The following is a 21,191-nucleotide window of genomic DNA, read 5'->3' on the forward strand; positions in this document are numbered from 1 at the left end:
AAAAAATTAAAATTTAAAATTCAATTTATATATTTAAATTTACATAAGAATAACAATCATCTTAAAAAAGACTACAATTATATTAAAAGTAAATCATGTCTTAAAGTAATATGTATCAATATTACAAACAAATGGAATCATAACAATATAAAAAAAATACATAACATGTTATGCTCCCATAAAATACATATATATGGTGCATACAAAATACAATTCCAAAATATGATAGACATGAATCACCAACAATCAACAAAATGAGCACCTTCGCTTCTGGTTATCACCTGCAAATTAAATTATAATGAAGCATTAATATAAGTGAATGTATTTAACAAAATTAACATCAATATTAATGAAAGTTAATCAAATTAAATACCTACTATATTCATGATCTTCATGAACTTTGAGATCCTGAATTGCTTTGATCATTTGACTTACTTGAAGCATCCGGAACCTATAAAAAAGTATGCAAATTTTGAACTAAGATATCAATTTAAGGAATTCATTGTGATTAATGCTAAAACTAATTAAAGTAGCGGACAAAACTAATATAGTGTTATTTAAACAAGTGATAGGGATTTTAATATGTAGATAGCTATCCAAATTACTGCTAAGTAAACTTGCACTTTGGGTGATCAACTTCTTTCAGATCCATACAGTGTTAAATTCAATTATATAGAAAGTATTATACCATCCTAAGTGAAAAAGTGCTTCAAAAAAATTACAGGATAAATATCTAAAAATTTACCTTTGACATTGTAATGGTACCAAGCAAATTAATGGCACTTTTCCTAGCAGTAAATAGATCTTCAGACCATCCTAAATTTCATCCTGCAATATTACATCGATGACATCATCACAAAGAACAAATTACACAATATTGTGAATTTTAGCTAAATAATCATACGTTGTCAGATGGGAGATTCTTCCTTATATACTCTTCAGTATCCTCTTCCCATTCCACGATATCCTTCGAATTAGAAAATATGATTAGCATAAATACTCAGAGAAACTAGTTTACACTTGCATACATGTTATATAACACTCAAGGAAAAGTTTAACATTAATCAGATACCAATATCTTACATTCATTTTAGGCATTAATGTTTAAGCATTTTGTCATACATATAGTATACCAGAAAATCCAAGGGAAAACAGGAAAAACTAGGAAAAATAGCACCAATTAGGAATTTCTGCCCCAATTGGCATGCACCTAAATCTAAGGCATACTGATATTTACCAAGATTGTTTAACCTTATACAAAGGAACACTTCAATATTCCAATCAAGGATCATTAGCCTAATAAGAGAGCACTTTGCTTGCTAGTCATCATCTTGTCTTAAAAGACAACTCACACAAACAACTAATATATTTTTATCAGCTTGAAAACAAAATAGAGTATTATCGAAGAGGGCATGAGAATGATATTATATTCCATAAATACCTTCTGGTTCAAAGCTAATGCTGGAAACACTGCACTATCAAAAAGTGAAGAAAAATGGGGTGAAACAAATCTCCATCCCTGTAAAAAGGTTAGACAAGTTATTAAATGAAAAACACAATTTCTAGAAGATAAAACTATAAGACCATGAATCACAAAAAGAAAGTAGCTTAGGCCTCTTTTCCGGCTCCCATGATACATTGCTAGGATTTCTTGACACATGACTAACAGATCTTAAAAGTAAGACTTTGAGTTAGCATCATATGTAGCAGCGGAAACAATTCCTATACTATGATTATATCCAAAATTACCATTCTTGTAAAAGTTCAAACTGATAGGGAAACAACATGCACTAACCGGACCCGTTTCTAATACATGTGAAATGACATCAAATGCCAAGGAGATAGTCCGCTCCGATAGGAAACCAAAGTTCTGCATTTCCACAAATTTTCAGGATTAAGAGAAGAAGACACAGAATTATAGGAAAAGAATGAGGAAGGGAATATCTAACCATGCCAAAAATAAGAAATTAGGAACCCTATTGTAATTTCATCAAATGTTAAAGATCTATCATGAATGCATTGTGCACTTATTGACAAATAACAAAAATACATGTAGATTAAGATGGTGAAAATGAGAGGCATTAACTGATTAGCTGTAATTGAAGAAAAGGGCATGCTTAAAACTTACACTTATATAAGCACTTTGCTCAGCTATTTTGAATGCACTGTCCACTATCCTAGGTATTAACCTGGGAAAGGAAAGAAGGTATAACATGTTCATGAACCACAAAATTGATGGGTCATTGAGGGGTTACCTGTCAACCTGTTTCCGATGGCGGGTTACTAACCCAGAAAAAAAATATCAAACTCCTCTTTGCAAAAAAAACCAGCAAGCTCCAAAATCATCGGAGGAAACCCGATCATTCCGTGCAACATCCATCACGCCGCCGCACGATTACGACGCCATTGGTGTCGCACGTTGCAGGATGGAGAAATAGGTAAGAGAAGAAGGTTAGGATTACCAGAGAAACGCCCGTGGAGCTCCTCCGCCGTGCGTGCCTTAGCGCCGTGCAAGCGTCGGTGGAAACACAAAAGCACGAAACGTGAAACAGGGGCTACGGTATTTAGGGTTTTATTTAGGATTTTAATGAATTAAAATAATATAAATTTATAATTATTTAATAAATTTCTTTTCAAATTATATTTATTATAAATGGAGTATTTTTTGTTTAAAAATATTTTAAATAAATTTGTGGACAAATACAATTCGGTAGTAAATTTCATTGTTAATTCATATTTATTTTTATTTATAAAAATTTAAATAATAAATTTCATATCTAAGTTATTTTAAATTCTATTTTAAAATTTTAATATATATTATTTTTTTTAAAATAAAATGAATTAGTTATGATTTAATTTTTCATTAATAAAATTTATCATCATAAATAATTTAATATGATATTTTAATATTTAAACTAATTTATTTTGATAAATATAATTAAAAATTATTTATAATAACAGTGAAATTTATAGTGACGGTAAATTATAAGTATAGGTATATGCTACTTATATCCATAGTAAAAAAAATTATAGTGACAGTAAAATATAAATGTAGGTATAGATATCCAATAGCCACAGTATTGAAATCTGTCCCTATAGCTTATAGTGACAATGTCATATATCTGTGGCTATATGTTATCTTTACCTACAGTTTATATATGCGTAGCTAAAACTTACCGTGGGTATATGACAATTTTCTTGTAGTGAAAAAGCTAATAAAATTACATACGAAGCTCTATCATTATGAGATAAGATATGCATGAAAGTCTTCTTCAACATTATGACAAAGGTGATATTCTCACCTCGGGGGCCCCTCCAGTACTGTCCATCAACTCCTAGACTTTATCGTAACAACTCTTATTCAGGAATCATTTGAGCCAACACGTGGGGGCGAAGGTCTTCTTTTTTTTTTCTGCATAAAGGTGGATCCGCCACCTTAGCGGCCCCACACGGTCGGCCCCACGACCATCTGTGAGGTGAAGGTCTTCTTTGATCATACAAAGTGAAGCTTCTCTACTGTATACAAATTTTAAAATAAATCTAGCCATAAATCTTAAAGCACTATTAAAAAACAATTACTGAGAGGTTACAATAACAATTAAATTTTTATTCCTACTAAATAGAGTTAGCTATATAGATTCTTCTATATTATTTAACTCAATTTCTTACTTACATGTTCATCAATATTTAAGTAAATTTTATTTTGAAAAATAAATTATAATCTAAAATTAATGTAGAAGAAAAATCCAACAACATGGAAAAGAAATGAATTTATTTTGTAACCTATTGCGACATGCTTGCTACTTTTAAGAGCAGCTAATAACATTAGCAATAAACATTTTGAGAAGAGAATCAAAATGGAGTTGAACTAGAGTGAAGATGAAAAAACAAAGGGAACAGCATTCATGTCAATGATCATATGGTTGGAAAATAAATATCAAAACATATTCCCTTTATAGGTCAAGTTATAATTTTATGGAACGAAGAAAATTATGGACTTGGGGAAATTAGGGTTCTATGTGTACATACCTGTGTCCATGGGTATGAGTAACATTTTATAGAATTGTTCTCCAAAATATAACGCATGTTTAAAAAATATTCTGAAATATGTGCTTCCGTTCCAATATACGTGTTTCAATTGTCCATGTCTTCTAAGATATTTTCTTTATCTCCAGGAGAAACAGTCTTAAAGTTTCTTGATTTTAAGGATGAATCAGTTTTACATGCCTTGCCTAGAAGTGAATGACAACAAATCGGAGACCGGTATGAGGTGGGTGCTTGACACTGAGGTGAAGTCAAGGTTGGGATCCGAGATTGGGATGATGTCAGCGTATGAGGTCTAGTACACACAGAGTTCGAGTTCGGGCTCCAAGATCAAGTAAAGGTCGAGGTCATGACTCGAAACTAAGATGAGGTTGGCATATGAGATCCAGTAGATACCGAGGTCGGGATCCGAGACCAAGTAAAGGTTGAGGTCGAAACCCGAGACCGAGGTGACGTTGGTGTATGAGATTCAATAGACGTCGAGGTCGAGATTCGAGACCAAGTAAAGGTTGACATATGAGGCCGAGGTCGGGATTTGAAATCTGGATAAGGTCGACACATAAGACCTAGCAAAGTTAGGCACATGAGGGTTGAGGATGTCAACTAGCTACCCTTCGAGATTTATCTAATCTTCACTGATCTTGCCTAATAGCTTCACATCATTCCAAATCTATGGTTACATGGTAGTTGTGGGCTTTTGCCGTATCATAGATAATCTAAAACAATTTTAAAAAGATCAAAGTTAAGATTTATTGTTGTAAAATTATTTCATTTGTATTGATCGTATTTACTATTGTATCTTTGTATTCTTACTTATGTTGCTTGTAAGAACATGGATGGTAAAAGGTTTCTCCATCTCCAAAAAATATCCGCGAAAGAGAAAGCATAATGGTTCTAACTACCGGGGCCTTCCTCCGACCTGTCGGTCCTCATCTCTATGTTTCGCGACAAAGGCTTCACCCCGCGAGAAATGACGGCCCTCTCTGGGGCGCACACCATCGGCCAAGCGCAGTGCTCCCAATTTGACGACCGCATCTACAACGACCGCAACATCAACGCCACCTTCGCTGCCCTCCTCAGGAGAACCTGCCCGCGCGGCGGAAGCAACGCGCTGGCGCCCCTAGACGGCGAGACGCCGTACCGGTTCGACAACGGTTACTACCGGGAACTGGTGGCGCAGAGGGGGCTTCTGCAGTCGGACCAGGTGCTGTTCAACGGCGGGTCGCAGGACGGGCTGGTGAGAAGGTACAGCGTCGACGGGGCGGCGTTCGCCAGGGATTTCGCTGCGGCGATGGTCAAGATGGGAGCACTTAGCCCGCGTCCCGAGACGGCGGGAGAGGTCCGGTTGGTGTGCAACAGGGTCAATTGATCACATATTCATTAATTATTTATTTTTTTAAAAAACTACGTATTAATTTTTTTTCCAAAATCATAATGGCAAAGTTAAATAAAATTTTTATTGTACATTTTCATTGTACTTTGAATGTTTTAAAGAAACAAACATGCGTGAAAATCATTTGTTACTGTGAAGTGTGAAGCAAAACAAGTGTACTAATCAATTATATATATTTCCTTGAATAAAATCCTCTTTGTGCAATATGTTGCTGTGTGTTTCTCGTTTATTCACTCACGTTATTTTTCGATTCCTCACCTTTGTAAAATAAAGGATTGAAAAGTATTTATATTTTTTCAAATAATCTAAAATTTTAAAAAATTATATAATTAATGCAACTTAATTGATATAAATTTGACTTAGCATTTAAATTTAATTACTTTGAGTGCATAAGATTTTGGATGATTGGAAGTGTGTTTTGAAACCTCTAAAACTTGATTTGGGCCACTTAGGAGTCCAATATACTTCAAGAGACAATCTCAAGAAAAATAAAAATAATAAAATAAAAAAAATGACAGCACAAATAATTAACTAGCACATAAAGTCAATGAACTAAAGATGTGTTCAATGAACTAAAGATCAAAACTAGTATAATATCATCATATCACTTATGGCAAGAGGAGCATGAACCCATTTCTTGAAGAACTACAAGCCCTACACAATTTACAAGGAATTACTCTGCCCTAGATATTCATTTGTCCATGCCATCTTTGTATCTGAATGAAACACGATACAAACAAGCGTGCAAAGTAAAGGTAACACACATCAAAATTGTTGCAATGTGCTCTCCTCTGCCCAATGCTAATTTTTATATATCCACTCACCATGTGGTTCACTTTGGAAGTAGGTTAATTTTACACATAAGGGCACCTCCTCAAAAGCTCATGTCTTTGTTCATTAATTAATTGATTGATTAATCAGTCCTAATTAAATTAGTTCAGTTATAACTTATTCAACACCACACATCAGTCTAACTCATGTTCTTTTACTGAAACGATCAAAGTATATATATATATATATATATATATATTCTTGATCACTGATCATTTCACATGCTCAGTTAATGAATCAGAATCAGTGAGGCTAATACCACATGTAATTAGATTAGACAGTTGAATACCTACCACACAGAAGAGGAACCTGACGGTTAGTCGTTGAAATATTGTAATTTAGGATGAGCCAATGAATCTATGCAAATTATTAAGGCAACTTGATTCTCCAATGGCCTCATGCCATGTGACAAATTAAATAACATGATTTTGAAGGTGAGATAACTAATTATATCACAATTTTCCATGCATATGCATATGCCGATCCACATGCAGGCACAAAAGCATATTTCAACTTGGTCAATGCTACGAACGAATAAAGGTTAGATTCATACAATAATATGGATCACTTGGCTCTCGTTATTAAGTTCAGTTTCAGCTTTGGCACTTTGTTCATTGGCTTTATTCATTCTTTCCTCTCACACCTTCTTTCGTTAAACTAATCCTTCTATTAGGATTCGGCGATTCGGTTGTTAAATCGCACCTAAAGAAACTGTGCCAGCTCGGTGCCTTTCATTATTGACGTAAATGCAAATATTAAAGCTGACCTACCATCCCAGAGAAATCTTATAGAGCATATATATATATATCTAATCATCAACTAGGATAGAGTATTTCGGAATATAAGTTAGTGGGTATTAGTCATGTGGTATCGAAAGCACTTTTTTGATTGATCTTTGACTCTCCTTCCCCCTTTTGAACTGTCTTTCTTTGATCTGATTAAAAATATAGCATATACCACAACAAGAGCAGGCAATGCACAGCTTGTTGGAAATCAGCATGCAAGAAGGTCTCACTTGGTTGCTAGTGATCGTTGATCGCTAATTTTTAGCATGTGTTTTGGGACATCAATGTTCTTCCATTCATTTCTGTCACAAATTTCTTCTTTTTTTTGTAATTGCTTCTCGAGTGAATTGATCAAAATTTGAGAATGTTGAGCAAACATCTTGTGTCCATTTGTATCAAGATTGTAACCAGTCCTAAAACAAACTCGATCGGTCCATTTCCAGCGATCTGTGACCCAACAATTTGCAAGCACAGAGAATCGAGTCGTCTGTTGAGATTCAATCAACAGTTTTACATGTTAGGAATCTGACTGATGAACACTCGATATTTCGCCAATTATCTTCTGTTCACTGCTCTTCCTTAATGCAGCTTCAGCTTTGTTTTATTGTGGCATCATAAAATGACATAACAGAAGTGTTTTAAGAACAGGGGGATCAATAGTAACTGCGGGTGGTTGTTATCTTCCAGCATGATGATGTTTGAAGTTTTCTCCTCGAGATTTTGAAATTAAACCTTGCCTGATCAATATTTTAGAAACGTATACTGCTCCCGAAGCTTTAAACAAGTCGAGGCGGCCGCAGTTCAACTCACATGCAGCTCCCAGACGCCATGGGCGAGCTGTCCACCACCTATTTAAACACCTCCACTCCGATCTCTTCCTTGCCCACTGCACCATAAGTATCCAGTGCTGCATTTCACAATCTCAGACTGAAACTAGCAACTAATGGCGAGTATGATGGATCGAATTGACTTCTCGCGGAGGTGCGTGTTGGTGACCGGGCCGGTGATCGTCGGAGCCGGGCCGTCGGGGTTGGCGCTGGCGGCGTGCCTCAAGGAGCACGGCGTACCGTACGTGGTCCTCGAGCGTGCCGACTGCATCGCCTCGCTGTGGCAGAGGCGCACCTACGACCGCCTGAAGCTCCACCTTCCCAAGCAATTCTGCCAGCTGCCGAGGATGCCGTTCCCGGAGGACTACCCAGAGTATCCTTCTAAGAGACAATTCGTCGAATACCTGGAAGAATACGCTAGATACTTCGAGATCAACCCCCGGTTCAACCAGGCCGTTCAGTCGGCCCGGTTCGACGAGACCAGCGGCCTGTGGCGGGTGAGGACGACTGGCGCTGGCGCCGAGGCTGGCAACCGGAACCTCGAGGTCGAGTACATTTGCCGCTGGCTGGTGGTGGCCACCGGCGAGAACGCTGAGATGGTGGTACCCGAGCTGGAGGGGCTCGGGGAGTTTGGCGGCGAAGTGACGCACGCCTGCAACTACAAGTCCGGCGAGTCCTACCGCGGGAAGCGCGTGCTCGTCGTCGGATGCGGTAACTCCGGCATGGAGCTTGCCCTCGACCTCTGCGACCACAACGCGTTCCCGGCCATGGTGGTGCGCGACTCGGTGAGTAACCTTTATCTTTATCACTAAAAACGACGTCTTTAACAATTTTATAGCATGTCTCTGATGAAAGATTGCTCTCGATTGGTTCAAGGTTCATGTGCTACCGAGGGAGGTGATGGGGAAATCAACGTTCGAGCTGGCGGTGCTGCTGATGAAGTGGCTTCCGCTGTGGCTGGTGGACAAGATCCTGCTGCTGTTGGCGTGGCTGGTGCTGGGCGACATCGCAAAAAATGGCCTGAGGCGGCCATTGAAAGGTCCCCTGGAGCTCAAAAACAGGGAGGGGCAGACCCCTGTTCTGGACACTGGCGCCCTCGGCAAGATAAAATCCGGCGACGTCAAGGTTGTACCCGGCATCAAGCGGTTCTCGCTGGGACGAGTGGAGCTCGTTGACGGCCAGGTGCTCGACATCGACTCCGCCATCTTGGCCACCGGATACCGCAGCAATGTGCCCCAATGGCTTCAGGTACAGAAAACGACCAGCTCGAATTCTTTTTCTTTACCGGTGATTAATATAACTAAACAGTGATTAATGGATGGTTGCAGGGATGTGATTTCTTCTCCAAGGATGGATTTCCAAAGACTCCATTTCCGGACGGGTGGAAGGGGGAGAACGGGCTCTACGCGGTGGGATTCACAAGGAGAGGCCTTGCCGGAGCGTCCTCGGACGCGGTGCGTGCGGCGTCGGACATTGCGAGGTTGTGGAAGGAGGAGATGAAGCCGTGCCGCTCGCGGCCTGCCGCTGCTTGCCATCGCAGATGCATCTCCCAGTTTTGAAATGTCTTTTACTGTTCTCGTTTGCTAATGTGGTTGTAGTAGACTAGTGCGAGATAGTATAAGAGTAGCAGAAGTGCATGAAACCCTCTCTCAGATGGAGCCCGAGTTTTGAACAGGAAGGGGCTTATTGTACATTGGAGACGATGTGGTTTTTCTCCACAACTTCTGCACCAGTTAAAGCATTTACTATAGTGAAAATAGCAGCATATGAACTTGTCACAAGCTGTCTGATGCATCAAGAGACTTAACATTTCTGCCACTTTTTTTTTTTATCATCAGAAGGATGTAGGAATTCAGTGAAGTTTTAGATCATCTGAAAGGCCAGATCTTTACGAACTGAAAGTGGGGATCATGATCTACGCATCTCAACAGGTCACAAATCATTATCTGCTCCAACATGCTTCTGGATTGTCCAGAGATCCCTCATCTTGTAGGTTTCAGTCAGATTTTCTGTAAACATTTCGTCTAGCTTGCGTTACTTTGATCAATTGCTTAGACTATCTGAAACAATTGCATAGGAACACTGCTTTTATCTCTTAGTTACTATAAATTAGTGGAAATGAACATAATTATTCTTACAGAATACTTGAGGACAATTACAACAACAACAAAAAGGTATAAGTATGTTGTAATTTGATTTATGATATCACAATTCCAACATATAACAATAAGCATAATGAGTTGGATACAAAAGAATATCATACATGTATAATAATAAGTTTGTAAGAATTCATATCTCAGATTCTTGTGGCAATCAAACGCTGGAAATTGTTCCGTCGACGGCCATCGGGAATGAGAAATAGCAGGATGACGCTCCATTGATGATAGTCAATCGATATAAAAGCATCAAGCACAAGTTGTTGTATCTACGATTAACTTCAAGCTGAACTTGCGCTCGTTGGCAGCGCCTGGTGCGGGTGAAGGGCAGCAAACCTCGATGATAAAACAAAGCGGGCATTCTTCTCCTCCTCGTCTTCCTGGCAGCCTTCGTCGAAGTTCCGGGCATAACTCAGAGGGTCATACCCGAAGCTGCCTCGTCGGACGCCCAACCGGTCGCGGCGGAAGCGGCTACGGCAGCGGCGCCGCAGGCTCTGCCAAAGAGAGGGCAGTCGAAGCTTGCCCCAACACGAGAACAGGCCGTGCAATTCCTGCTCCTGCTGCGTATGGTCCATCTCCACACTATCCATGCATGAAATGATGGTCAATGACAAGGTACTGGATAGGCTAGCCAGTCATTGAATCACAACAACAGTTGCATGAACTCACGCGTAAGAAGAGTTTGAGACAGACCGATTTGTGGAAGGAGAGCGAATGGGATAAGAATTTGGAGTGGTAGGGGGTTTGGGGCCAGCAAATTTCGGAGTAGATGGTGTGTGACCAATGTTCACAAGAGTCCTTTTATTTGCTTTTGTATTTATATGGCGAGGGTGGAAAGAGAGTGATGGCCGGTCTGGAAAGGGCAGAAGGGTGGGAAGCAAACTATAAATGGAGCGGATGAGCTGGTTCAGTCAATTAACACAACGATTGATGAGACACTATCAGAAGTTTAAGCATTTGGGATTATCCGACAAAGAGATCGACAAAAGAAGAGAACCTTTAGCGAACAAAAGGAAAGCATGGAACATGGACAGCACTGAAACTGAGCACCACTGGGTCTTATCCAGGGATGATAACTTTGCTGACCTCCAATATCAACATTGTTATACTGAACATCAGGTAAAAGTTTCAGTTACTTCTTGCAGCCTCTCCGTGGTGTGATCTTCAACTGCTGACAACAATCACTAGCTTACCAATCAAATCCTTGCATCAGCTTCACCAACTCTGCTATCATATATACTCTGCGTCTTAAGTCTCTGCTTATTGGTTACAGCAGCATAAACAGTATCCTGGGAGTGATTATGGATCTTGTTTTCTTATCATCTCAGGATGAAGAAATGAAGAAATAATGTTTACGGGAATTGATAAGTTCATCATCTAATAGGCTCATACTTTGTCCAAAAGAAGGCCCTTCGCCACTTTGAAAAGCTCTATCACCTGAAGTAGGATGGTAAACATGGTTTCCATTTATGTTAGTTCGAACAAAAAGCAAAACTTACAATTTCATCATCTTATTATTGACAGATATTAAAAAGAAATAATGATGGTTCTGATCCATGTTCCACTTCATGACAACTCCACGCACAATCCATACATAGAAGAATCTGTATCACTCTCTTCAAGGATTTCTTATAGCATCAACAGAGAAATTGGCTAACCTACTGACAAAACAAAAGAATGAATACATCAGTACCCATGTAAGACACCCTTATTAAGCACACGTAAAATCTTTTTAAAAATTGAGAAGTCCAAGTCTTTGATCAAGACTCATTAGAAAACTGATACTCGAATTTGAGGAACACAATGTAGCATTGAAGTGGTAAATTGGAGCCCATATATGATAAGCTCAACAAGGTTCTTCCATGGATGTGTTAATTATAAAATTGATGTCAATGCAAGATGTATATATATAGTGATTCTTACCCAGTTAATCTTGAAGGTTGCTTAACTAATCCATCTCCATATGTGTTTCCCTGGTTCTTCGCTGAATTGGATTGGTATTTCTCTCCAAGTCTGCGACAGAGAGCTCATTAAGCCACCTCACCACCCGTGAGGCAGCTCGGAACTCATAGACAGGTTTATTGCTTGCCACCACCACAGAACTCATCCCAGCACTGGTGGCAGCCGTCACTGACAAATCTGAGTTGCCAATTACAATGCACCGTTCCGGGGCAAGCTCAAGTAGATCTGCTGCACGTTTGAACATCTCAGGATCTGGCTTCCCCCTATCTAAATCCTCTGCTGCCACCACACAAGAAAAGAATCCTTCCAGCCCAACAGTTTTAATGGCTTGTTCAAGGCTATTTCTAGGGCGTGTAGATACCACTGCCATAGGTATGCCGTAGTCCAAAAGTCTGCTCAAGAACACCATAGTACCTTGTCGTAACTGATAGTCACAACCACGCAAACAGCAGTATATTTCTTCCTTCCGTGCAGCTAAGCTTTGAAGCTCCAATGGATCTTCAGACCAGCCGAGGACCTCTGAGATGGCCTCTTCAGTCAGCATTCCCTCCATACACCTTAATTCATTATCTGACGGAAATTGTTTGCCTTCTTTCTTGCACATCAAACACCAAGCGCATCGTTCCAATTCAGGATCATCACCCTCCACAAGAACTCCATCCAGTTCAAATATCACTCCAAATCCCATACGCCTACAGCCTCTTGGTGATAGATCGTCCATCGAGTTCGAGAGCGACCACAGCCAATTGAGGCTAGGTGGGAGTGCAGGCCCCAACTCTAATGCTAGACCATCATCAACTTCTGAAAAATTATCATCCACCTCGACATCGAACTCTGAAGCATTTACTCGAACATCTCTTGACCCTCTCGCAAGGTTTCTTCTTGAGTCCATAACGAGCAACGACGTCAGCAGGCATGGCCTCAACCCACAGCCATACAACCCATTCTTCTTCTTTCCCATCTTCTTGTAGTTTTTATGACTACGAATTTCATCGAGCAGGTTGTGGGCGAGGGTGAAGTTGCTTGTCGCAGCTGTACAACCAGCCATTGTTGACGAACGGGAAGAAGAAAATCACGCCAAATTCTTCAAAATCATTCCTAAAATAAATATAGAAAGCTTCAACCAGAAGTCAGAACACAAATTAGTTGTTTTCCAATGAAGGTTTATCAATCATACGCCAAACAGCAGGAAGAATAACCTAAAAGGCGAACAAATCCTGGAGAAAAGTTTGGAGTTTCAATCTCCCGACGATGCTGATTATGGCGAAAGCGTCAGGAGCAGCGATTCACAGATCGTCAACTCCATCAATGGATTGCGGGTGCCAGACGTTGTGATGTTGCCATTATCCAATCAATCAGCCATGGACGCCGCGTGGAACTATTTTGTTTGACTCGGATCTCACACAGAATAACAAAATATTTTATTTTACTCATTTTTACCCTCCAAATGATCTTCTAGTAAATAATAATAATAATAATAAATACATAAATTTCACTTTTTTTTCTTAAATAATAAATAAAATTCATCATCCAATTCTACATAATCGATCTCACAATTATAAATCGAGAAACTATAATTGACCACGATAAAAAAGATATTATTTCAACTTCGTCGAGATTTAATCCTTGTCCACTTCAATAAATCTGTCTCTTGTAATCAATTCAACCATATCTCTGAAACATCAATTTCACTCCCAAATCCAACAAAAGGAGGATCCAACAAAGGAGATTGATTAATCGATTTGCGTCTATCTTACAAAGATTATAATAAACTTGTTTGTGCCATTAAAAATAAGTCCAAATGACAAAATGGTGGCAAACCATGAATTATATGAGATATGACCATATAATTAAAATTTCTTCAATAAATCTGCTCATTATCTCGGGCACTAAACTACGTACAAATGTACAAGCTACTTTGCCTAGAGCATCGATTACTTGCGTATATAAAATACATTCTTTACAAATTTCCCTTTAGATATGTAATTCAAGTTCTTCCAGCAATTGCTGCCACAAGCCTTCTCATCAGCTCCTTCCTGTAGAACAAATTAACAATTCGATATCAAATACGTAAACATTTTTCGAACTAACAAACATCACAAACAAACCTTATGAATTTTCTGTCTGCTGAGGAGGTGGAAAGGAATCCTCTGTTCTCCTCCGCTCTCCTAAGGAGGTAAGGTATGACCTGCTCCACCGGCCCAAAGGGCACGTACTTGCTCACTTGGAAACCTGCGTTCTTGAGTCCCAACGAAAGCCCATCTGCCATCCCCATCAGCTGTGCGAATTGCAGCTTCTGATCATCTTTTCCAATCCTCAGCTCCTCTGCCTTCATCGCAGCCGCTTGCCCTGCAAATGCTCATTCAGATCACTGCGAGTTCAATTGTCAAGAAACTAACCAATTTGTATAGTTACCAGACTGAACGTTGTGGGTGGCGAGAACAACTGCACCGTGCCTTCTGCTGACTCTTTCCATCATGAAGGAAGCGCAACTATCAAAGCACTCATGTGTTTCTTGAATGCTCCCGTGTAGAGGAGATGGCGCGCCCATGGAGGATGACAATTTGGTCTCTCTGGTCAAATAGGCACCTCTCACAAGCTTAACCCCTAGAGAGAACCCCTCTTCTTCTGCAGCTTCAACAACGCTCACCATCCTCTCCTTGGCATCCCTCAAGTAAGTCTGGATTGTGCCGTACACTATAGGTTGCTCGCTGTGGTTGAACTCTTGCATTGCCGTGTATGTGAAGTAATCGATTGCAGGTTGCACTGACGTGTACTCTGCATCAATTAGGAGAGGGGTATTGGCTTCTACGCATCTTTGGCAAATCGTTGATAATCTTTGGAGGGCGAGTAGGAGGCCGTCCACTTCGACCTCTGTGAGGGGCTCTGGCTCACGAGGTGTGAGATAGAGGGGACTGGAACGGCAAAGAACCGGGAATGAATTAGTCTTCCATGGAAGTGGAAATGATGGATCTCTTTGCTCCCATCTCAATTGATCACTAACTCTTTCTAGCAGTGAGATGGGGCAAATTGCTGTGATCTTCACACATACACTTGCCTGATGAGAAAAAAGACAAACTTTTAGATTACCAAATGGTTTAGGAATTGGGATGTGAAGGAACAATTTATCCAAAACGAGGAACACATGCGATACAAAAGCAACACGATACGCCTCTTCGCTAGCGACGTGCGCTAATGAACACGGGAATAAAGAAAATGAATTTACTTGCCCGGGAAGGGGAAAAAAGACACTTACGGAGGCGATCGGAAGCGACGATGCCATTTCGACGGCGCGGACGAACCCGGCGAGGTTGCGGTCGCAGGCGGTGCCGTCGTCGGCGTCCTCCATCCCGTAGTCCAGGATCGACCGCAGCCCCGCCCCCGCCCACATCTCCCGCACCGTGCGGGCCGCCTCCTCGACCCCCTCGCCGGCGCAGAAGTGGCGGTGCACCGTCGCGCGGGCGGTCGAGAATACGACGGCCCGGAGGAGGTTCCGATCCGACGCCGCCGTCGAGGCCCGGAGCGCCGCGGTGCCGAGGTCGACGAGCGGGGCGGCGGCGAGGGCGGAGAGGGTGGCGAGGGAGCGGACAAGGGCGGAGGTGGGGACGGAGGCGAAGAGCCGGCGGGTGTCAGCGAGGTCGAGCGGAGCGGACGGGGCCTCGGCGGCGAGGGAGGAGGCAGAGGAAGAAAGGCGTCGGGCGGAGAGCGCTCGGGAGGCAATGGCGGAGAATTTGGTGGCGCTTGCCATTCACGGCGTGTAATTTGGGAATCGACGGGATCCCTCCCGTTCCTTATTTATAGTCAAGGAATCTTTCAGGACTTAAATTGGGGGGAAGGCGACGTTTGCGGGGCAATTCCAACTTGGTCAAAATTTATAGAGAGCTTTGACCAAGATGGGCTGACTCATGGCCATGGTGGGTGGCTTAAGTTGGGATAAGCACAACGACTGTGGACTTACGTAATAGCTCACTTTTACATTAACATTAATATCATTTAAAATGTTATTATATAGTTTTTCAATAATATTATCATATAAAAACTATCCTTATTTGAAACTATATTTCAAATGTTTTACCTTTGTCATGCGCGTTACACACGCGGTTAATAGATGTGAGATATTGTATTTTTATTTTACAAATTATTAAGAATAAAATATAATATTTTAAATCATGAGAAGTAAAATAAAATAAATAAATATAAACGCTGCGATCTGACGCGGCACGCGTTCTCCACTTCTCCTTCTTTTCCCATTCATCCTCACTTTAACCCAGATCTCGTCGGATTTCCAGACCAACACGCAAATTAAGGTTTTGGACTTCATTTGAATTTTTTTGTGATTCTTGTTGGATAGGCATCTGTTCTGAGGATTGTCAATTCATGCAAATTAAGGATTCAAATCCATCTTCGCTTTTTTCCTTTTTGTTTTCTTTTGGGTTTTACACGTCTTTCTGAATTTGGTTGGGTTTTTATTTTCCATTTGTTTTCTTGTAATTATTATTGTTATCACGGAAGTACAGGTTTCAAATCTATCGTATCTCAATTTTGGATGGTTGCGAATCAATCATACTCTCGATCAAATTGTGATCTTTTCACTTTGTGTTTTGTTTTGATCTTGTTGAATTTCTTTTTTTTTTACTTTTAGGGAATTGTTTAGAACGGATTTGAAGATGTTGGAACAGCTGCTGGTCTTTACGCGAGGTGGGTTGATCTTATGGGAGCTCGGCAAGGCGCTGAGGGGCTCCCCCATCGACGCCCTCATTCGATCCTGCCTCCTCGAGGAGCGGTCGGCCGACGCTGCTTTCCACTACGATGCTCCCGCCGGTGGCGCATCCTATACCCTCAAGTGGGCCTTTGATAACGACCTTGGTCTTGTTTTTGTCACCGTCTACCAGCGCATTCTTCACCTACTTTATGTCGATGATCTTCTCGCTGCCGTCCGTCGCGAGTTTTCTCAGATCTACGACCCCAAGCGCACAACTTATGATGATTTCGACGAGACCTTCCGCCAGCTTCAGAGGGAGGCAGAGGCCCGTGCCGAGGAGATGCGCAAGTCCAAGCAGGTTGGTCGGGCCTCTACAATGGCCCCCGGAAAGAAGCAAACCCCTAGCGGTGCCGCCAGAGGATCTGGGAAACAACGGAATACTAGCAGTGGTGGTTCTGGGAAGGACGAGTCTGATGGCGATTCAGGAAAGCGGCGTTCTTTAGCTAATGGTAGTTTGAAGGGGCAAGAGAATGAAAACAAGGAGAATTCTCATGCCCCAAACATTTTTGTAAAGGGAAAAGAGAATGGCGCCCCTGAAGTTGGGGCTTTTGATGTAAATAAGTTACAGAAATTGCGAACCAAAGGTGGAAAGAAGACAGACACTAGCGGTGGTGGTAAGACCACAAAGGCTGAGCCAAAGAAGACTGTGAAGAAGAACAGGATTTGGGATGATTCACCTTCCGAGTCAAAGCTGGATTTCACAGATCCCACCAATGAGAGAGGGGATATACCTATTGATACTGCTGCTGCAGATCAGGGAGAGAGCATGATGGATAAGGAGGAAACTGTAAGCAGTGATGAGGATGATGAGGAAGTGGAGAACGAGAAAACTGGCACTAAGAAAAAGGGCTGGTTTTCATCTATGATCCAGAGGTAAAATTCTTTGATCTCAATCTCTTTGTATTTTAGATGGGGTATTTTTGGGTTTACTTAATTATCATTTGCTTTTAAGTTGTAGATTTCCTTATCTTGCGCTAGGCTATTTCACCTTGTCTGTAATCAGTTCTCTGATGGGCTTCACCACTTTCCTTGATTGAACATTGACAGAAGTATTTAGGGTTTTCCAAAATTATTGGGCTTGAAGATCTTGGACTTATCCAAGATCTACTACTGGTAATTTTTTATGTGATTCCTTGGGGCATGATAAAATTTCTGAGTTGAATTCTATACTATTTAGCTTGTTCTTCTATCAGCATTTTAATTCTCCATACCAAACTGTTTGGGCTTATGAACCATTTTGATCTGGATGTCTTGTTATGGAGAAGTCTTCCCTAGCTTCTTGAAATATCTTTTTCAGTGAATCCAATCAATTAGCTTTTCTCAGGATGATAGCCTTTATTTTCTGAGACATTATAAACAGATTTCATAATCCTTTTGATGTTTTTTGAATCTTCGCTGAAGAATTCCTTCTGGTTGCAGTGTTTCTAACTTAAATGAGATCCTATATTGGGTTAGCTTATAGTTGAAGATTCTAGTTAGTCAAATTATTGACTAAAGATTAGTAGTACGTAGCATCCACTAGCAATTTAGTTTTTTCTGGTTCTTATTTTATATTTCTATTTCTGCTGCTGCACATCATCAATTGATGTATTTATGGTCTAAAATTGTACTGTACTCATCAATTGGATAATGTCTCTAAGGTAGCATTTTGTTAGTGGTGAAAATGTTAGTTGGTGATTCCACCATGGAACTCCAAAACAATAACTCAATCATGCTTTGCAATATAGACAGACATTTGGTGATAAAAGAAAGTTTTAGGGGTCCATAATAGTCTGGTGGACCAGTTCCTTGAAACCTAATAACCTCAACTACAAAACTGGATAATATCATGCACCCTTGCAACTGTCAAATGTTTCATTTATTTATTTATTTTATTTTCAGCATTTCTGGCAATGCTGTTTTAGAAAAATCTGATTTGCAACCAGCATTGAAAGCCCTCAAAGATCGGCTGATGACTAAAAATGTGGTATGTGTCTTGTCTTATATGTTTGGTTTTCTATAAAAATTGGATTACCTAGTTTAATCAACAGATTTACAGTCCACTAACTGCCTACTGTTGCCTTTCTTATGCCATCCTTAGGCTGAGGAAATTGCTGAAAAGCTATGTGAATCGGTAGCAGCTAGTCTTGAAGGGAAAAAACTGGGTTCCTTTACAAGAGTTTCAACCACAGTCCAGGTTTAGGACTATAACTTGTCGATATGCTCTGCCGCAGGTTTAATTTTACTGCAGAGACATCTTTTGCAAATTAATAAAATATTGCATGATGGAATCTCAGGCAGCTATGGAAGAAGCTCTGCTTCGCATTCTAACACCAAAAAGATCCATTGATATACTGCGAGATGTCCATGTCGCTAAGGAGCAAGGAAGGCCTTATGTTGTGGTTTTTGTTGGTGTCAATGGAGTTGGGAAATCTACCAATCTAGCTAAAGTAAGTGATCTTCTCCTAGTTTGCTTAATTTAACTGGCATTGGGATTCTTTCTTGAGGACAATTTTTTTTCACAGGTTGCATACTGGCTTTTGCAACATGACATTAATGTCATGCTAGCAGCCTGTGATACATTTAGGTCAGGTGCTGTTGAACAGCTTCGCACACATGCACGCAGACTCCAGGTGTGCAATTCTCTTATGATTGTTTACTCAAGAGTTATGCTGATTTCTCATCATGTTGTTCTCCTTTTTTATTTGCATCAATTTCCAAATTCACTTATTTTATAAATAATTATTAATTGGTAGAACTAGATTATGTAATGCTACAAATATTTATTCAGGCATTTTCAATAATACTTGAGATCATAGGCCTCTGTTATGTTTCCATTAATGTTATTTCAGTATATGACCTTTGTTATTCTGATTGTTTGTTGAGCTTAAGTTTATATTCGTTAGAAGCCCTGATCTCTGCTTAACATAGGTCAAATGCTGAAACTAGAATTGATTCTATCAGCTTTGATGAATGCTAGTTAGATTCTGGCATTTGTTTGACTTGAGCAATTCTCCTACTTTAATTATAATAAAGCTTAACTGAATAATACTTTACTCAAGTAAACCAAAATTTATCACAGATACCTATATTTGAGAAAGGCTATGAGAAAGATCCTGCAGTCGTAGCAAAGGAAGCTATACAGGAGGCTAAACACAACAGTTCTGATGTCGTGCTTGTCGATACAGCTGGTCGCATGCAGGTTAGGCTTGACTGTTTAAAGACTTTTCTGTCGGCCAAACATTTGGAGAGATATCTATCCTTACTCTCTGATACACCAGGATAACGAACCACTGATGAGAGCCCTCTCCAAACTCATCAATCTCAACAACCCTGACCTAGTTCTTTTTGTTGGGGAGGCTCTGGTTGGAAATGATGCTGTTGACCAATTAACAAAATTCAACCAGGTGCTTTTTGTATATTATTCATAAATTTCTGACCGTCGTGAAAGCTTAGCGATGTGAAGGAAATGTAGAAAGTCCATCTTTTAACACTTGGCTCCTCATATTTGCAGAAATTAGCTGATCTCTCGACAGTTCCTAATGCCAGGCTGATTGATGGTATCCTGCTCACCAAGTTTGATACTATCGATGATAAGGTCAGTTAACTGCAAAAGTTTGCGTAGACATTATCAGCTATGTTTTCCTGGCTTTTGTAACATGAATATTTCACCTGCAGGTTGGAGCAGTTCTTTCCATGGTTTATGTTTCTGGAGCTCCAGTGATGTTTGTTGGATGTGGCCAGTCTTACACAGACCTGAAGAAGCTCAACGTGAAGTCGATCGTCAAAACTCTTCTGAAATGAATGTAGTCTGTTTGTTCGCCTCATCACTGTTTACTACTTTATTAAAATTAATATCCCCAATGACTTCATCCTCGACTTGGGAAGCAAATGGATCATGAATGGTTCAATTCTGGAAGCAAATGTTCATCTCTCTTACTTAGGACTTGCTGGAAATACACTACGTTAGAACTTATTAAGTCAACAAACCCCTCACATATGTTGCATATTGCTTACTGTATGTTGCATTCTTACATTCATTAGAGTGCTCTAGGAATTCGATGGTCCATAACACAATTTTTGTAAGTGTGGGAATTGAAACCATCCAGACGATGGTAATTGTGGCAGAGGGTTTAAGGTTTTGATGAAATTACAGAAATATAGTGGACCAACTGTTCTTGCCAATGTCAGAAACTATCCTCAATTGGTCATATGTAGTCCTACGACGTTTAAATTTATTTGATAATTCACTTTAAAATTAATTTAGAGATATCTATTTATGAATTAGATCTACATGAGTCATAGATGTCAACGGTACATGAGTCCCATGTGAGGTCTAATTGTTCTATTTATTCTACTTGTTTTACAAGGAAAAAAAATCTAAACCAAAAATAGCATGTTATGTTGTTAGATACAGATAGATTCTTACCCAAAAAGAAAAATATAATAGTT

At 40.2% G+C, this 21,191-nt stretch overlaps 5 protein-coding genes and 1 long non-coding RNA gene across 10 annotated transcripts; 3 read left to right on the forward strand and 3 right to left on the reverse strand.

Annotated features, from left to right (window-relative positions):
• Positions 1 to 256: 256 nt before the first annotated feature.
• Positions 257 to 2,492, reverse strand: LOC141826279 (uncharacterized). The gene is made up of 8 exons (XR_012601630.1): positions 2,256 to 2,492; positions 2,129 to 2,189; positions 1,796 to 1,870; positions 1,442 to 1,519; positions 905 to 967; positions 746 to 828; positions 378 to 451; positions 257 to 281 (listed from the first exon to the last, which is right to left on the reverse strand). It is a non-coding gene; the product is annotated as an uncharacterized LOC141826279 (long non-coding RNA).
• Positions 2,493 to 5,014: 2,522 nt separating this feature from the next.
• LOC141826403 (peroxidase 66-like) lies at positions 5,015 to 5,413 on the forward strand. Its single transcript, XM_074713649.1, has one exon. It carries the CDS (start codon positions 5,015 to 5,017, stop codon positions 5,411 to 5,413), a length of 399 nt encoding a protein of 132 aa, XP_074569750.1.
• A 1,253-nt stretch (positions 5,414 to 6,666) lies between these two features.
• Positions 6,667 to 9,439, forward strand: LOC141826271 (putative indole-3-pyruvate monooxygenase YUCCA5). 2 transcript variants are annotated; one of them, XM_074713516.1, is made up of 4 exons: positions 6,667 to 6,693; positions 8,024 to 8,665; positions 8,757 to 9,128; positions 9,209 to 9,439. In XM_074713516.1, exons 1-4 carry the CDS (start codon positions 6,667 to 6,669, stop codon positions 9,437 to 9,439), a joined length of 1,272 nt encoding a protein of 423 aa, XP_074569617.1. The 2 variants fall into 2 exon arrangements, with proteins under 2 accessions (XP_074569617.1, XP_074569616.1); XM_074713515.1 differs by lacking the exon at positions 6,667 to 6,693 and having other exon boundaries at positions 7,997 to 8,665.
• A 1,537-nt stretch (positions 9,440 to 10,976) lies between these two features.
• LOC141826272 (5-amino-6-(5-phospho-D-ribitylamino)uracil phosphatase, chloroplastic-like) lies at positions 10,977 to 13,181 on the reverse strand. 3 transcript variants are annotated; one of them, XM_074713519.1, is made up of 2 exons: positions 11,960 to 13,181; positions 10,977 to 11,473 (listed from the first exon to the last, which is right to left on the reverse strand). In XM_074713519.1, exon 1 carries the CDS (start codon positions 13,044 to 13,046, stop codon positions 11,985 to 11,987), a length of 1,062 nt encoding a protein of 353 aa, XP_074569620.1. In that variant the 5' UTR covers positions 13,047 to 13,181; the 3' UTR covers positions 10,977 to 11,473; positions 11,960 to 11,984. The 3 variants fall into 3 exon arrangements, with proteins under 3 accessions (XP_074569620.1, XP_074569619.1, XP_074569618.1); XM_074713518.1 differs by lacking the exon at positions 10,977 to 11,473 and adding an exon at positions 11,541 to 11,694; XM_074713517.1 differs by lacking the exon at positions 10,977 to 11,473 and adding an exon at positions 11,541 to 11,697.
• Positions 13,182 to 13,848: 667 nt separating this feature from the next.
• On the reverse strand, positions 13,849 to 15,746 carry LOC141826269 (proline dehydrogenase 1, mitochondrial-like). Its single transcript, XM_074713512.1, has 4 exons — positions 15,255 to 15,746; positions 14,414 to 15,056; positions 14,107 to 14,347; positions 13,849 to 14,034 (listed from the first exon to the last, which is right to left on the reverse strand). Exons 1-4 carry the CDS (start codon positions 15,744 to 15,746, stop codon positions 13,986 to 13,988), a joined length of 1,425 nt encoding a protein of 474 aa, XP_074569613.1. The 3' UTR covers positions 13,849 to 13,985.
• A 484-nt stretch (positions 15,747 to 16,230) lies between these two features.
• LOC141826267 (uncharacterized) lies at positions 16,231 to 20,943 on the forward strand. Of its 2 annotated transcripts, none has more exons than XM_074713510.1 (10): positions 16,231 to 16,305; positions 16,641 to 17,633; positions 18,642 to 18,726; positions 18,841 to 18,936; positions 19,037 to 19,189; positions 19,265 to 19,372; positions 19,822 to 19,941; positions 20,021 to 20,146; positions 20,254 to 20,337; positions 20,418 to 20,943. In XM_074713510.1, exons 2-10 carry the CDS (start codon positions 16,666 to 16,668, stop codon positions 20,541 to 20,543), a joined length of 1,866 nt encoding a protein of 621 aa, XP_074569611.1. In that variant the 5' UTR covers positions 16,231 to 16,305; positions 16,641 to 16,665; the 3' UTR covers positions 20,544 to 20,943. The 2 variants fall into 2 exon arrangements, with proteins under 2 accessions (XP_074569611.1, XP_074569612.1); XM_074713511.1 differs by having other exon boundaries at positions 16,272 to 16,305; positions 16,653 to 17,633.
• Positions 20,944 to 21,191: the final 248 nt, after the last annotated feature.

The sequence above is a fragment of the Curcuma longa genome, chromosome 4 (genome assembly GCF_044706935.1).
Source record: "Curcuma longa cultivar G26 ecotype Majalengka, Jawa Barat chromosome 4, ITB_CL_G26_1.1, whole genome shotgun sequence".
NCBI lineage: Eukaryota > Viridiplantae > Streptophyta > Magnoliopsida > Zingiberales > Zingiberaceae > Curcuma > Curcuma longa.